At 44.0% G+C, this 16,495-nt stretch overlaps 1 protein-coding gene across 3 annotated transcripts in view; it reads right to left on the bottom strand.

Moving 5' to 3' along the window:
* The window catches only part of BDNF (brain derived neurotrophic factor), a 38,866-nt gene that overhangs the window by 14,534 nt on the left and 7,837 nt on the right, over positions 1-16,495 (bottom strand). Inside the window, exon 1 of one of the 3 annotated variants that reach the window (XM_066320522.1) lies at positions 6,363-6,652. The exons of 1 other annotated variant lie outside the window; for it this stretch is intronic. Coding sequence is in view for 1 of the 2 variants with exons in the window: in XM_066320521.1 (XP_066176618.1) it covers positions 5,479-5,481 (3 nt within the window). In the remaining variant the exon portion in view is untranslated. Of the gene's footprint in view, positions 1-5,478; positions 5,796-6,362; positions 6,653-16,495 lie in introns of those variants that run through there. One more of the 3 variants, XM_066320521.1, reaches the window with a different exon arrangement.

Below are 16,495 nucleotides of genomic sequence, written 5' to 3'. Positions count from 1 at the left end.
TTATAAAGATAAAGGGTGGTCATGATTTTCAGAAGGACATTCATAGCTCACCACAGTTTCCTGGCATGGATTCTAGTTAAATCACTCTTGCCAGCTCGAACTTGTTATTGAATTTGCTTCCTCCTCACACTGGCTCTCAGTACAAATTCTATCAAATAGCATTTCTCTCTCGGCATTTACGGCTCAGTCAAACTGGATAATCAACTCAGAAGGAATGTAAATAGCAAGTGAAGATCCAAGTCTTAATGGAGGCAGCCAGCAGGCAGAATTACCTAGAAATACTTCAAAACAAGTCCTGTCACTCATCCCAACAGTATCCATACACTTCTGTGGTATAGTGAGAGCTATGACTAAGGGGAGAGGTTGGCTTTACTAATCCAGCCTTTCAATAAAGTTTAGATTTCATTTCTTTTCTTCTCAGTGTATCAAGTACTGAACACTCAACAAGAGCACCATGGCCAGTGTAAAGATGGATAAACTAAACCATATGGATACTAGATGTTGCACCAAGTTAAAAAGTAAATGGCACAACAGAATAAGGAATCCAGAGATCAGAACCTTTACTTCCTTGATGTAGATGAAACAGAACTTCTCCAGGAGCAGTGTTTAAAACTCCCCAGTGTTTAGATCACATTAGATAAGGTACAATATACACTAGAACTGGAACAAGATTAAGCTTAACTCACTTTTAAAATATATATAGTACAGGATTTTGGGTTGAATCTTTTACATGCTGAATTAATAAAGAGCATATAACAGCATTTTGCTCAAGGTTTTGCCTAGTTCGATTTTTTCCCAGATTCCTCCTGCATTCATGCAAAGCCTACTTGTAACTCAATGCATGTACCGGAAAGGCTGAGGCTGATGTGGAACTCCAGTGAGCCAAGGATAGTTTTTGCAAACTCTAGTTTGGTATTAAAACTCTCATGCACCCCGATATGGCATAAGCAGTTTGCAGTTACCTCCTGACTTGTGGCAAATATCCCTGTATCATAGTTTCACGGTTTCCCACAGGAAAATTCTGTTCCCTCAGAAGTTTTGGACTAAGCTCTTATCCCAATATAATTTACACTGACAGACTTCAAATATCTTAAGAAATTAAAAAAAAAAACCATCACCTGGAAAGTTTTACAGTACATGCAGTTAACTAGAGGATTGCATTTTCAGGGCTCTGTGAGATGATGTTATCAACTCCAGGTTTAGTTGTGTTGGTTTGTTTATTCCATTTGACATTTGACAGCATTTGACAGCTGGAAACTAGCAGTTATTATAAAACCCCCAAAACATCCTGTGTCTCTAAGAGTCAAACAGAAATAACTGAACATGAGGTTGAGTTCAGGGGTAAAAAAGGCTCATTGTTTCCCTCTATAATCTGGAATCAAATTAAGTAGGGAACGCTGCTTTTCTCTCAAATGCAGAGGATAAAACTGCTATAGCAGGTTGATGTACAAAACAAAAAAACACAAGGAGCAGATACCAGTGTATTCTATGTCGTTAGATTTGAGGTAGCAACAAATAGCTAACAAAATTCAACTTAATTTTGATACTTATTTTTTAAATTGAGCAAATTCTGAATCCAGTGAAACCAATTTAAAAGTTGCCGAGTTGATACATTTGGGAAAATCAGATTTTTTTTCTATTTAGCAAATATATACTAAAGGACAGTCCCCAACAAGTAGACTTCAAAGTCAGGATAGCGGACAAAGCAACCTTCAACTGAATCCTTAAGGGATTAATGCTACATTGCATATTGCTGGTGTAGGCTTTAAAAAGGTTATGAACCCTCAGCAGCAGTTGTACCAAACCCTTATAAATTTGACTTGCAAATACTTCTTTAGGTGTAATATAAATTAAATCAGCAAATGATTTACTGAAAGTGATGCTTCTTTGCTTACCTACTGAAACCACACAAGGAAGACTGTATAAAATTTAGTTACCTGAATCACTAGAACAGGATTCACAGGTAATCATCAATTACAAGGCTAAAAAAAAAGTCTGCACTCATACACAAAATTTGTACTGTGGAATAAGGACTGGGATTAACTCATTTTAAGGGCGCAGGCTCCCTTGCCAGAGACAGCCCGAGCACCCTATGTGCTTCATGCATCTCTAGGTGGCAGTAGCTGCTCAAATTTTGAGATGCCGTAAGATGCTTATCTCAAATTTAGCAACGAGAATCCTTCCATCCTCCTAGAATTGCCTTTCCTAACGTGAAATGTGACCCCCCTCCCCCATTTCTTCATAATTTATAGTAGTCTGTAGCTGAGTCACAAAGATTTCTGCATTTTCCTAACCAAGTACACAAGAAAAGAAATGAACTGCCGAAGGATTGAGGTAATTTATAGCGTAAAGCATTGAGAGCTTCTAGTCGATCAAAGGACTTGAAACAAATATAAGAACAATCATGCTTTCTGTTCTCTACAAATGCCATGGCCAGAAATAACTGTCCTAATTAACTGGTTTCAGAAAATGACTTCTCTGAAAAATACAATATTCTTACCAAGGAAAGTATACAACTGCTACAGCCTTATGGCTGCTGTCAGGAGGACATGAAAAATCCCTAAATGAAGTTTCCTTTTGCTTCCTCTGGTTGTGCATGGTACTCATCTTTAGACAGCTGTACTCATCTTTAGACAGCTGTATCTAATCACAGTGCCTAAATTATGCTGTAAAGGGACATTCTGATACCACTGGTATCAATGTTACCAAGAATTACAATCACATCAGGTCAGTACCATCCCAGCCAACCCCTCTGTTCACTAGTTATAAAGGCTAGACATTGTACCTGAGATGAGGTTGGCTTATTTTTTTTTTTTGGTAAGACTATTGCCTGGTCACTCATGTCCATGGCATTTCCAATATTTCAGACTGTTTCATGTTCATTATTGCTGTTGGGTATAGCAGTTGAACTCCAAGAGTCTACAGTTGCCTGATAGTTAGGTCCTGAAGGTTGAAAAGGAGGAAAGCCTGAGCCTGACCCTACAGATCACCTACACTTTACAAACAAGACTGTTTGCCCTGTTCTGCAAGGACAATTCCTACAAACAGTGCTCCTCACTGGACTGCTCAGCACCTGGAACAGACAACATGCAAATGTAAGGTACCATGGCAGAGCTGCCTGTATGCCCTGCAGAGCAAAATCTATTATTTATTGTTTGTATTACAAGAGCATGGATGCGTTCTTGTTGGGTGCCAGAAAAACAAGTCAGGCAAGACTATCTCTGCCTCAAAGAACCTGCAGTCAAAGATAAGACTGAACAATAGATGGATAAGGAAACAGTAGGATTTGTGAGTTGACAGACAGGGGACACAGCCTACCAGCCTCATCCCAACTCATGTATCAGGAAGTTCACTCAGTACACACCTGTGCTGCTTCCTAATGGTGTATCACAGCACACAAGAACTGTTACAGAAACTTCCCAGCTGGAACTGAAGACAGTAAGTTATTGGTTAACACTTCATTTCAGCAACACACAAAAATAGCTTAGCTTCAGTGCCTTTAGAAGCTTCCTTTTAAAGGGTGTTTACAACTAAGGATTACCAAGAGTGCCAGTGTATGAACTGATCTAAGAAATGATTGAGAGCTTCCCAATTAAGCCGCATTTCAGCTATTTAGGAGAAACCAAGCGCTCACAACATATGCTTGAATGCAAGTCAAGACAAGTTAGCAATTAACCTATTAAAAGCACATATCCTTCTCTAGTGGAGTCTCCAACAATTCACACAATGCCTAATGTGAGATTTCTAGTGTAGGCATAGGGTTCATTCTTAGAAGAACTTTTCAGCCTTTTACACAAATCAGGAAGGCAGGTATGAGAAATACCTTTTTTTTTTTAATACAACCATACTTATCACACAAGTCATTCAGTAGAGTGACTTGTTTCTCCTCTTCACGCAGTGCTTACCTGTAGAAGGGTTGAGAGGGTCTCCTACTTCCAAGTTTCTTGTGACCTTCTTTTATACACTCCTTGAGAGAATTATAATCTGAGCAAAATGTGCAGCTTCTGTGTTATCCTTACAGCAACAGCAGAGTTGCACAAATACTACAGCTACTGCAAGGACTTTTTAAGTGCAGTCGCTTTCAGCACTATCATGTATACAAAGCTTTTAAGCAAAAGCACAGAACCTTATTTTCCCTTTTTTTTTTACATGTTAATGAGCATTTAAAAACCTTTGCATCCTAGTGCACTACATTTTGTAGTATTCCAGCATATTGCAGTACTTCCCAAGCACTACTGTTAGAACATAATGCCTTGGTGCTTAACAGCAAACTGCTTGAAGTTACACTTTTTTCAGTTTAGTCCTACTCCATCCAAGATAAAAGTCCTTCTCCATCTTCCCCCACCACTATATCTGGATTATTCAGATAAAATGCTCTTTCTTCATCTTTCTGACCCGGTTTACCCAGATTTCACAGCTACATAACAACAGGATCTACCCCGCAGTTTCGGAAAGCAGAAAGCACTTGCCACGTGAACAGAAGGCACACTACTTACTACTTTCCCAGACAAGGTTCAGTGAAGCTGAACATCAGTGGTAGTACTACAGCAGAAAACAGATATTTTGAAGTTGAAACAGAGTTGCTGCTTTACTCTGAGACCCAGGTGAGGGACGGCACTCATTCCTGCAGAACATCACTGTCTGTTTTCTGCCTTTCTCTGGGTCTATTTACACAGCCAGTTCCCTGGAATTCTGCACATACGAAGCCGTAGCATCCTCCTAACAGCTGCTACCTCCTCTCACATGCCAAACTATAGGATTTGCAGCTTGCATTGAAACCAAGAGCATCCCCTCTGCTTACGATCTTCTATACCCACGTGAACTCTGGGCCATCACTGGGGCCGAGTTTTCATTTGAGGGCTTGCACACAGCAATCCAGCTTTGTAAGCAGAGCCTATGATTTACACCAATGCACTAGCCAGCACAAAATAGCAGACAATATGATGATCTTCTTACTTGGGACAGCCACTCGTGTAAACAGAGCAAACTCATAGGTTTTGAGACCAAAAAGCCATTAAAACTTGGTGCTGGGAAAGTTCCTCCTGCCCACAAGCAGGCAGCTCATTATCCAGCCCTTTGCTTGTCTCTATGGACAACCAAGGAAATTCATTTTATCTATTTATCACTATGAATTAAAGATTACAGAAATACTGGCTGAAGAAAAATGTATTGCCAGGATAGATTCTTTGCATTCATTAGAACTGTGTTACTAGAAACATAAATAAGTAATTACTATTGATCTTGCATAACCTCAGAAAAGCAGACTACAATAAACTGAGAGGAAAAGGACGTATCTTAACTGGAATGTACAAACCAAGACACCAACAGCACCTCTTAAAAACAACCAAGCAAAGCAAGCATGGCCCACAACTGTAGCACCTCATGCTTTTAATCCTAGGGGAAAAAAAAAAAAAAAAATTCTGCGGGACAGCACAAGGTTTCCAAAGTATTAATTAAACCTGTGCCAAACAAATTTACCATTTAACCCCAGGATTTTTTTTCTGGGTGAAGGCGTGTCTGACCCCCGATGTGAATCCACAGCCGGTGGATCGAGGCCAGTCGCTGTTCTTTTCCGAGCACCGACACCTTCAGCCGCCCAAGCCGCCGGAGTCCCTCTTTGCGCCGCCTTGCCTTCCCTGCCCTTCCTTCCCGGCGGCGCCCGGCGGGCTTCCCGCGCCCGGCGGGCGGTGGAAGAGGGACAGCCAGAGGAGAAGGCGCCCGTGGCACCGGATCCCGGTGACGGTGCCCGGCATACTTCACATTCCAGCGACGGTCCAGCTTCAACAAGTGCATCGCGCCCCTCCCTGACGGCGCCCGGCCCCGGCCCTCCCCGCACCTCGGCTCCTCCGCGCCGCTCCCGCCCCACGGCCGAGCCCCGCCGCTGAGGGAGGAGGCCGGGCCCCGCCGCCGCCCCACGGCCGGGCTCCTCCGCTCCCGCCCCACGGCCGGGCTCCTCCGCTCCCGCCCCACGGCCGGGCCCCGCCGCTGAGGGAGGAGGCCGGGCCGCCGCCCTGCCGCGCGCCCGCCGCCAGGGGGCGCTCCCCGCCGCCCGAGCGCCGCCCGCCGCGCCCCGCGCAGGGCGCCCGCGCCGCCGTCGGGGAAGCGCCGCCGGGTCCCGCGCTCCGCTCCCCCTGGAGCCGCCGGGAGCGCGCTACTGCTCCCGCCGGCCCCGACAAAAGCTCCGCCGGGCACCGGCCGGACCGACAGGTGCGGGAACAAAGGGGCGCGGGGCTGCCCCAGTCCTCCCCCGCCCTTACCGCTCCCCGACGCCTCTCGCCAGCCGGCGCCCCCTGCCCAGGTCCGCAGCCACCCGCGTCCCCTGCCCCCGGCGCCCCTAAGTTTCTTGGAGGGGCGCCGCGTACCTCGTCGTCCACACAAAGCCTGTCCGGGTCCCCTCCGGGAAGTCACATCCTCTCCCGGGCGCCCAGTCCCACCGACCGCCTCCCGCCGCCTCGACAACACAGGCGGCGTCTCAAGTGTCTCATCAAAGCTTTATGAGGGGCGGGAGGGCAGCGGAGCCGGATCCCACAGTCCCGCCGCTCAACCGGAGCCTCCCGGCCCAGCCCCACCGCCTTCTCCTCGCCGAGCGGCTTCGCCCCCGGCCAGCGGCTGCGGCGGCTGTAGGCACCGCGCTGCCCCGCTCCGAGTCTCCGCACCGCCTCCCGGCCCCGCCACCGCCCCCGCCCCGCCCGCCCGGCCGCGCTCCGCTCAGCTCCGCTCCGTTCCCCCAGCGCTTCCCGAGCGGGGCGGGGGGGATGTCGGCCTGCCCGCTGCGGGATATTGGTTTACTCCGCCAGGTATTAAGCAAGCCCAATCCATTTAAATATCGCTCCCGCGCTGACCTCTCCGTAGTTCTCCTATTAAGAATGCAATCAAGATAATAACAGGCATTGCTTATTAATGAGCGCCCCAGGTAACTTTACACCGGTGACTTTCTGCAGACGCCCAGCGGGAGCTCAGCACCAGCGGTCCCGAGGCGGCTCTGCCCGGCCTGGGACCGAGACAGGACCGGGAGCGAGGCTGACACCGACAGCGGGGCCGCCCGTCGCATCAGGGCCCGCCGGCGGAGACAGGGGCGAGCGCGGGGCCCGGGGGGTGTGGGGCAAACGCCTTGCTCGGCCCTGCCCGGCCGCCCGCAGGCTGGATTCTACACTCCCTGACAAAAATCTGTTTAGCCATCTCCTCCTCCTGCGCGTGCAGCAAATACAGTAAATTATTGATAGTGGAAATTGGATGGTGGCGGCAATAATGGTATCCCCTGATTGACTAGCTCCATTTGATCTTGGTAAAGACAGAGAGATGGCACGCTCCTTGGCTGGGCTGGCTGTGGCGAGTGGGAGTGCACGCGTGTGCTGGCGGGGCACGGCACCTTGTGCCGCATCCCACGGCAAGAGACCGCTGTGGGACAAGAACTGGCTTCACCCCCTGCCCGGAATGGGCTGTAATAGCCTCGCCTCTTTCCTTCCCTCTTCCCTCACGGGCAAAATTGGAAGCAGCTGATTTTCAGAAGATAGCGCAGCTTTTTTATGAATCAGTTAAAACATGTATATTTCTACAGCTCATAGCCTGACTGCCATCTAATTGCAATTAATGCCAATGGCCCATTCACCCCATGAGCTTGTGAAAATTTATTTTTACTAGGAGAAATGTGTGCAACTCATTGCTGCCCTCAGACAGTCTGATTGCCTGTGTGCTTTTGCTATAAAACACCTGCACTGATCAGTAAAGTAAAGAAAATAACCCAGGTGTTTGAAATTTGACTACACCTAAGGCCTTCCATATAAATCAGCTTTTAATATATATTAAAGGAAAGATTCCTGGTGGTTAATACCCTTCGCAGCTTTAAGAACTTTAAAAAAAAAATAAATCATGGTTAAGTACCACATCACCATCCTTCTTGCACTTGGGGGTTTGGTTTTGCATGTTTGAACTAAAAAAGTCAGTGAGCATGAAGACAGTTCCACCTCTTTCGTCTCAGTGTTTTCCAGTCCAAATCTACCCAATTTACGAGAAAAGAGATTTTCAAAGACTTCGCTAACAGCCTGGGCCTGAGGAGTCATGTTGGCTGATTGATAGTCAGCTCTTGTTGGCTGATAGATAGTCACTAAAACAGGTGGCTCTTCAGGCCAAGTCCTGCCCTTTGATTTCTTCTGTATTATTCAAATTCTGCCATTAGGGATATATCAACCATTCCTTTCCCCACCCTGATATAACAATATAGGCTTATGTTTCTCAGCAATAATGCTGGGTAGATGTTCCAGAGGTATTTCAAACACATGACTATACCTGGAATTTGCTAAGTTAATGTGTGTATTTTATTTATCTATTTTAGACTTCACTCCGCAATACCATTTAACTTTCCAGATACAACTGTATTGGTGTGGGTACCTGATTACACTAAGGCAGCATGTTTTCAGCAGCCTTTTTGCACAGTCATAAAACAGCACAGTTTCAATATTCTGTGTTTATAAGATGGTGCCTGCAAGTATTTGGATGATCTACCAACAAGTTAAACAGTAGCAGGAGAGGCTACTTTAATCAGCTGTAATGTAATACATTACACACTTGTTATTCCTGGAGGAAAGACTCTTCTGCTAGTCCACTCGACATGCAGATGAACAGCAGCAAGTGTCATGCTTTAGAAACACTGCTGGCTTTTTCTCAGGAGTGAAGGAGAAGGGATATACTTTCAAAAAAAAAATCTGCTTGCAATCAGAACAAATTTTATAATTTTGGAAAGGAAGCATGTTACAGCCAGCCTGACAAGTCCTCACTCTGTGGAAGCGCTTCAGCTCAGCTCTGCTAAGAACATGAGAACCATTAATTCCTTGCAACCATGAAATTCCAATTTTTCTCTGCTACAAACATGTTGCCATTTGCATTGGTGTAGAGATTTTCCCAGGGAAGAGGTGTGGTCAGAGGAGCTGCTGTTTCTTGCTGGTATAATCAGCCCTTTGAGCATTATTACCAGCCAGTGCTTGATTACTTGGAAAATGAAAAAGTAGTGTAAATAATGACTGGTTTGGATTTTTAATGCACGTGCAAACTGGGTTCCATATTTTTCAATCAGAACCTTCCAAGAGAATTTTTATGAATGAACCCCCAAAAATTTGGTCTTCAAGGTTTGTGAAACAACTGATAGTCCTCACATGGGGACACTGCTCTGGTCAGACTTCCAATCCTTTGTCCATAAGATGCACTGTAGATTTGGAGGTTACATAAACCATCACCTTTGAGATTTGTGGGGTACATAGGATGCAAAGATCAGGCATCCTGATGTTTTCTTGCTCGATTCAAAGGAGTTCTCTCTTGTTGTGTCTGAAAAAAAGATGTCCTCCAGCCTTTTTCAGAAGCAACTATGTTTTCCCCATTTGGATGTACAGATGTCAAAGGGCACTTGAAAAGAACCTCACGCCACAATTGCATAGGGAAGAAAAGGGTGAGGCAGACCCTTTTCTGGTGGTTTCAGATAATTCAGTGTATCAAGCCTCTTGGTGTTGTCACAGTATGCACGCTTTACAGCATTTATCTTAGAACCAACTGTTTTTTCTATTCATGACTAATTAAAATAATTTTTTGCATACACAAATCATACTTCACCATTTTCCAAACAGCAACAGGGCAAGAGTATGTGTTGTCAATCAACAAAATGCTGATTTATCCCTGCAGTAATATTGCTTGCAGGAGGGTAAGACCATTGCTTTTTGCTGAATTCGATTTAAACTGTAGCATAGGCACTAATGATGCTGTAGATACTATGAAGGAGAAAGCAGAAGCTCGCACACCTGGTTTCTGTCTCAGTGGAGGTTATGCATTGTAGTGATTGATGTGTGAGGTACAAATTTACTGATAAACTAAGTGTATGATAAAGTAGTTTGTGGGGCTCTTAAATTCCCCCATTGCGATTGTAGGAGAAGCAATAAAAAATTCAATATTTGAAAAGAGTAACATTCTTAAAAGGTCCATAATTAGACAAAAGTCTAATTGATTGAGTCTCCCCTCCCCCAGACTGTGTCTTTACACTCCCCATTTTATTCATGTAGTATCTGGACCTGTTTTTGAATGAGAAGAATCTACAATTTGGAATTCTTCTCACTTGGCTGTCAGGAAATATAAACTAATCTTGATTACAAAAAGGACATTGCTATTGATGTACTTGGGTTTTGATGCTACAGAGTTTTTTTCTGTTAAAAATTTTAATTGGCTGAAGTAATTTTTTATATCATTACAAGCATTTTATGTTTAATTATGTTTATTCATGTTTCCTAGTTACCATTATTTGCTATTTTTTTCACATTAAAGGAATGGAAAATTCATGGAAATAAACTTTTCCAACTCAAGTAATGCTAAAAATGGCAGTGGATTATATACACAAGTTATATACACAACCAGGGTTGCAGACATGGTGCATTTGTAAGATGACTGGGCTATGATGCCACTCTACAATGATTCACTGGTTGCAGCACACACAAGAGAGCCCCTCGTGCTCCACATTAACATCAGTGCACTAGAAAAACGTTAGCATCCTTGAGGACCAAAGCCAAATTCTGCTTAACTTTGTAAAATCTTTGTATTGTAGAGGCTTTGACTGAGAGATGATGAGAGAAAGATGGTGATGATCACTTCCTCAGCTTACCCCTTGCATTCAGAGGTTGGCCAAGCTGTGGCCACAGCTGCTTACTAACTCAAGGTTTACATTGCATTCAGCCTACAAAGAGTTGCTGTCATTCTGGTCTGCAAGCCTCTTGCTGGGTGACTAGAATAGACCCTGTGCCTTAACTAGTGAAGTGTCATTGCTCTAAATTTCAAGCATAATTTCACCTTCAATGAACAACATTTTTTGAGAGGCCTTTCAGCCTCATTTTAGCAGGGAAGGTATTAAGTGAAACAGCAAAGAGGGGAATACAAACCCAAAGATCCTTCATTAGACATGTTTCCTAGGCTGCATGTACACTGGACAAAGCAGGAAAACCTGCTCGTTGAATCACAGGCACTAAACCCACAACATTTCTTCTGAAGAAAAAAGGACTTAATAGCTCAGAATTGTCACCCTGAAGCTACAGCAAAAGTGATTTTAAAACTCTAACATACAATTAAAATAATAGTTTTCTTCTCATGTCTGCTAGAGGTATGCCAGCTTTCCATCACATGGCAAGATCTGTACCCTGAATCTTGTCCCATGCCTTCTAATCAGGGATTTCAGCACAATTTATGTGCATGAAACCGCTTCTCTGACAGAGTTCTGTGGTAGGTGCAGATTGGCCTTTTGCAAACAAGGAAATGGATGTGTGTATTACACCTAAATCTATTAAACTGCTCAAAAACGTATTTGTTTGGTGAGCATGCAAATTCTTGTTCCTTGCCACCGCTCATATAGTAGTCTCTACTGGCATGAAGTATCGTAAAAACAGAATGTGTGATAGGTGGTGATTGCCACATGCACTGATGCACACACATACACACACACACACACACACACACAAACACACAGAGTCCTCCCCATCCAAACCTCTAGGCTTTTCTTTTGGGATTTTGCATGAAGACCATGCACTGCTTGGACAGTAGGACTCCTAAACCACACGTGAAGTCCCTCTTTCCTGTGCTGAAGGGCTGGGGGAAGCCACGGGGATAATTCACCCTTCATTCTGACACCTGGTCCCATGGCCAGTGTCCAGCCATGCCAGGTTTGCTGCACACTGGGGGGTGCAGGGCAGCTGTTGAGAATGATGGCACAGAAAAAAAAAAAATTAGGAGAGAATGAATCCAACCCAGCAGAAACCTTAAAAATTTGGTTTGTCATTTTCTGATGCTTTGACAGTCACTAGAACTGGCAATTCATCTCCTGAGTGTCTCTGCCTTACTGCTGTTGTTTTGGAGGCATTAAACACCCATTACCTGAGCAAAGAGCAAAGAGGAAAGTATCTGGGTTGTGCCCAAGAGTATCCAGTGTACCAGGTGTCTGGCATACGGTGCCTGAGCCTTCCTCACTCACCCCTGACCTTCCTGCTAACAGCCCAGCCGAGGCTCCATCCCAGCAGACAGAAAAGAGGGCATGGTAGAACAACAACAAAAATGCAAACTCTGAGTAAGCAGCAGACATTGGAAGGGAAAAGAAAATCCCCTCTTCCCCAAAGAGGTTGTGTGTGATTCCTTGGGATGGTGGAAACCTGAGCCAAGTGTGGAAAGATTAGATGGCTAGAGATGCACTCCTGTGACGAATCAGGCCATTGGAGCTCTATGATTAAAGAACATCAGAAAACTGTTGGTGCACTTGTGGGTGAAAGGTGTTGGGATTGACTCATCTCTCCTTTCCTCTAAGTATTCAGTGGGTTTCAATTAGATGCAATATAGTGGATTATTTTTAATATTTAAAGGGATCAGATTCCAGGGGTTTTATAAACTTAGCCACGAATTTTATCAGGATAGGTATATGTCTTAGCAAACCCTTCTCAGTGCATAACTTTGGAGAGCTTATTTTGAGGGTGTGCTAAAAATAAGCAAGCCCCAATATCCCAGGTCCACCGCCCTATGAATGCCCTTTTGTAGTTTATTTCTATTTAAGCAACTAAAATCTCCTCTGACATCAAGCTCAAGCACTCCATTTGCCAGGTGCAGCAGCTCAGCGATATTGCCTGGAGGGTGACGGGTGATAAGAGATCTAAAGCAAACAGCTGGGGAGAGGAGATGGAAGATGGTGTTTGGCACAAGGGCCAGTAGCTGTTCTGGGGTGCCCACCACCCACAGGGTCCCACTCCAGCCAAGAGCGGGCAGGAGGGATCCTCCTTGGGTACACAGAAATCCTTGGGAATGTAAAGCACGTGTAAACATTAAATAGTTCTTCTGGCTCTCTGCTCTTCGGACTTTCATATTAACGTATTTTATGCTGCACTTAGATAGTCGTCTTCATCTTCCCAAAGAGGTTAAGGTATTTGGCTCCATCCCTTTTTCAAAGCGGAAGCAATATCAATGCTTTAAACAAGCTGATGTGTTTAAAGATAAATTCAGGATATTTTTTCATTAAATAGCACATTGAGCTATTTTCACCTAAGAAACAAAACATAGAGTTCAAATACATTTTCTGTTAACCACCTAAAGCATTAAAGAGAAAGCATCTGAGAAACAGTAGTATTTTGTTAATTCGCAAACTAAAATTATCAGTGCAGCAATAAATATTTAAAAGACCCGTCACCCCAAATGAAATTCAGACCGCATTAGGTTCTCCCCTCCAGTTACGTGACTCGTTGGCTCAAGAAAAAGTACTGGATTAGTCACATTAAGCAAAATTTCCCTTGACTTAAACATTTCATTTGTATGGTGTCATTTCTGTTGTATTGAATACTTTGGATTGTATCCTTCAGTAGTTTAATGACTGGAACCATGGTGTGTGTGTAAATGTTACTACATGCCACTTGGAGATTAATGGGCAGCCACTCTGTCTGTCAGGAGGTTTCATTTGTCCAAATAAAAGGTATGGTCTGCTCATCCTTGGCAGTGGGGTGCCCAGGCAGCATGTGAACACTGAGAGCAGCAGAGTCACTCTTGGCTGATGTGCTCACCCATTCCTCAGGCATGCTAACACCACAAAAGATGCCAACAAAAAAGGTGGCAGTCCTCACTCCTCTTTCCTCACTGTAAACCCAGCCTCCAAAGACATGGAATTGCACAGGGGCCCTTATTACTCTGCATGGGCCAGATGAAATTATTTCATTGACTTGCACAGCAGAACTGCTTTAAATAGTAACTAGTGCCAGTACAGCTGTTTCTTTGGTATTATTATTAAAATATTCTTTTCCTCCTCACTAGTAGAGGATGGGGATAGTTGGATGCATAGCTGGTTCTTTCTCTGTGGCATGTGATGTGCTCAGACCATCATGCAGAGAGATGGGAAGAACAAAACATAGGGTGGATGTATGACTACTCGGGAATTCAAAAAAACCTGAAATATTGATCCAGAAAATCAATGCAAATTTTAAGCTATTTTAAAATAACTTTCCTCACGTTCTACACCATTTCTCAAATGGGAAAACATATTGATTTCTCTGCCCCAGCCTGCACAAGGTCAGGGTGGCTTTTGAGGGGTAAGGGGTGGTTGGGCTGAGTGCATCCGGTAGTGGAGACATGGCCACCACCACAAAACCCATTTGAACATAATCTTAAGCAGGAGGAAAGCAATCCTGCCTTTTGATGCTCAAAGCCCCTGTATTTTTAGGATATGACTCCAAGAATATCCAAGTGAAATCTACCCCTGGCTTTGGCAAGACATTTAGTGGGGCCTTGGTGGTACAGGACTTGCGCCATCAGAGTATAAATTCATAAAAGACATAATATAAATTTATTTTCTGGACAATGTTTATTTTTCATGCTGTTTATACACTTGAACCATAAATGCTTACAAGGGAGTGTTTTAAACACCTCTTTGTATTTCATTAGTGGGCTGTTTAATCTGCGGTAATTTATTGCAAATTGCAGTTGCATTACATGGCCTCATGATGCTTTTACTTGTTTGAACATAAACACCACTGAAGTCAGCAGGAATGCAAAGTTTTTAAATCAGAAAGGAGGCAAATGCTAGATTTTCAGCAAGGACTTTGCATCAAGTCCTTCAAACCCCTTATTTTGGACTTTGTTATGTTTCTGTTCGATGCTTTACCCTGCTATGTGCTCCAAAGCAGAATCATTTTCCCTTACAGGCATTGTATAGCTTCTTCCCCTTTGGTTTCTTAATTTGGGTTAGATCCCGTAATATGAAAAATATACTCAGATATTGCACCTAGAGCACATTGATGAAACCTAAAGAGCTCTTCTGTGAAGGGAATTAAGATCAAAAAGAATGTGGAATTTAAATATTCAACATTTCTTCTTGGATATGAAACAGAAAAAAATGTTTTGATGCAAAAGTTCTTGTGACAGAATATGTTACTTAGACTCTGAGACCATATTAGGATAAATGCCTTTTTTTATATAGGAATTGCACTCCTTCATATGGAAATTATGACATTTTGTCTATTGCCTCTTACTACAAATGTTTAAAGGATCTGTTAAAAATATTCTTTTAAGAAGTTATATCAAGACAAAAGAAAGTAAAAAAAGAGCCAGCACAATTTCCAGGCTTATTTCTGTTTAGTTTCTTGATTTAGACTCTGTTAACTGCCAGAAAATTGTACCAACTACCAGAGCTGGGAAGCATAACTGGCAACACCGTTTATTTTTGCAGTTTTGGGTTTGCTGTGCTTTGTCAGAGCCTCACCCTCCCAGTAAAGGAACATTGCGTTAATTCCACGAACTGGTGGGCTTACAGCGCTCAGGAAAAAGGTCTCAGCTGTAGCGCTAACACCAATGAAAGCCAAGCAGATGAAATTACATTCCCATTGTCTGACAAACTGATATTGGACCTCCATCTAAACTTAGCGGATGGATTATTAACTAAGCATTAATCTTTACTAAAACCCCACAAAAAGCATGGACTCGGAAGGCAGTGGACAGCTTCCTCCATCAAGGCTTCAGATAAAGTCGGGCAGGACACGCTTGTAGACGGCTGAGGGACTGCCAGACTAGCTTGTCAGGAAGGTAGACCTTTCACCCTGTGCTCTTCCATACTAGGCAGGACTCATCCCTATCTCTTTTCCATCCAAGCACTGCTCCTCTAATGTGGGCCAACCTGTGCCTGCCAGAACTCCAGCACTATCCATCACTTCTGCTTGCCATTCACCTCCAAGTGCTCCCACACCTCCTCGCTGGCAGAGGCCCCATGGGGGTCCACAGGAGCCCTGCAGGGAAGTTCTGATGCTAATTAGTGCCCCAGGCAGCTGCCACACCATGGCCTCTGGTTAAGGAGGTGAGTCAGTACATTGCTTTGGTCCTACCCTGTTGCTCTTGGACAGGCTAATGGATCCAAAGAAAATAATTTGGAAAGGTGCATCACCTTTGGCTTTTCTCCTGAAGGTACGCCGCACATTAGTCTGAATTTCTTCCCTGTTTTGTCAGGAAAATCCCTACAGAAAATGAACAGGAAATTATGGCTATTTTGAATTAGCTTTCAAGGTTTGTCTTTTTAAGGATTTGGCCTTCATGTCAGATGTTTTGGCCTCCTTAAAATTTGGGAGCCAGAATTTTCTTAAGGGACTGCTGCAGAAATACTTTGATGGGAAAGCAGATGATAAAAATAACTATTAGGTGCCAAAGGCATTAGACTGGGAATTAAAAGCTCTTCTTAAGTCAGAGACATTTGTGTCTTTAAAAGAGCTCAAAAAAAAAAAAAAAAAAGAGGTGAGAAAAGCGGTAGGTATGCAAGGCTATGGCCATGGTTGGACAGCTGACTGAGTCTAGGTGAAAGATTTGGGAAGAGAAAAACAACAGGTGGTGGGCAGAAAACGCATGAGAATCAGATCTGCCTGGGGAATAAATGGTGGATACAGTGACTGGCTGCTGATGTAGGAGCAAATGCTGCACAGAAAGAAAAGGAGTGAATCTGTGATTAAACTTTTACCTCTTGCTA

Source organism: Sylvia atricapilla, chromosome 6 (assembly GCF_009819655.1).
Source record: "Sylvia atricapilla isolate bSylAtr1 chromosome 6, bSylAtr1.pri, whole genome shotgun sequence".
Lineage (NCBI taxonomy): Eukaryota > Metazoa > Chordata > Aves > Passeriformes > Sylviidae > Sylvia > Sylvia atricapilla.
The sequence above is the reverse complement of the archived record's forward strand: the minus strand, read 5'-3'. Positions and strand labels throughout refer to the sequence as shown.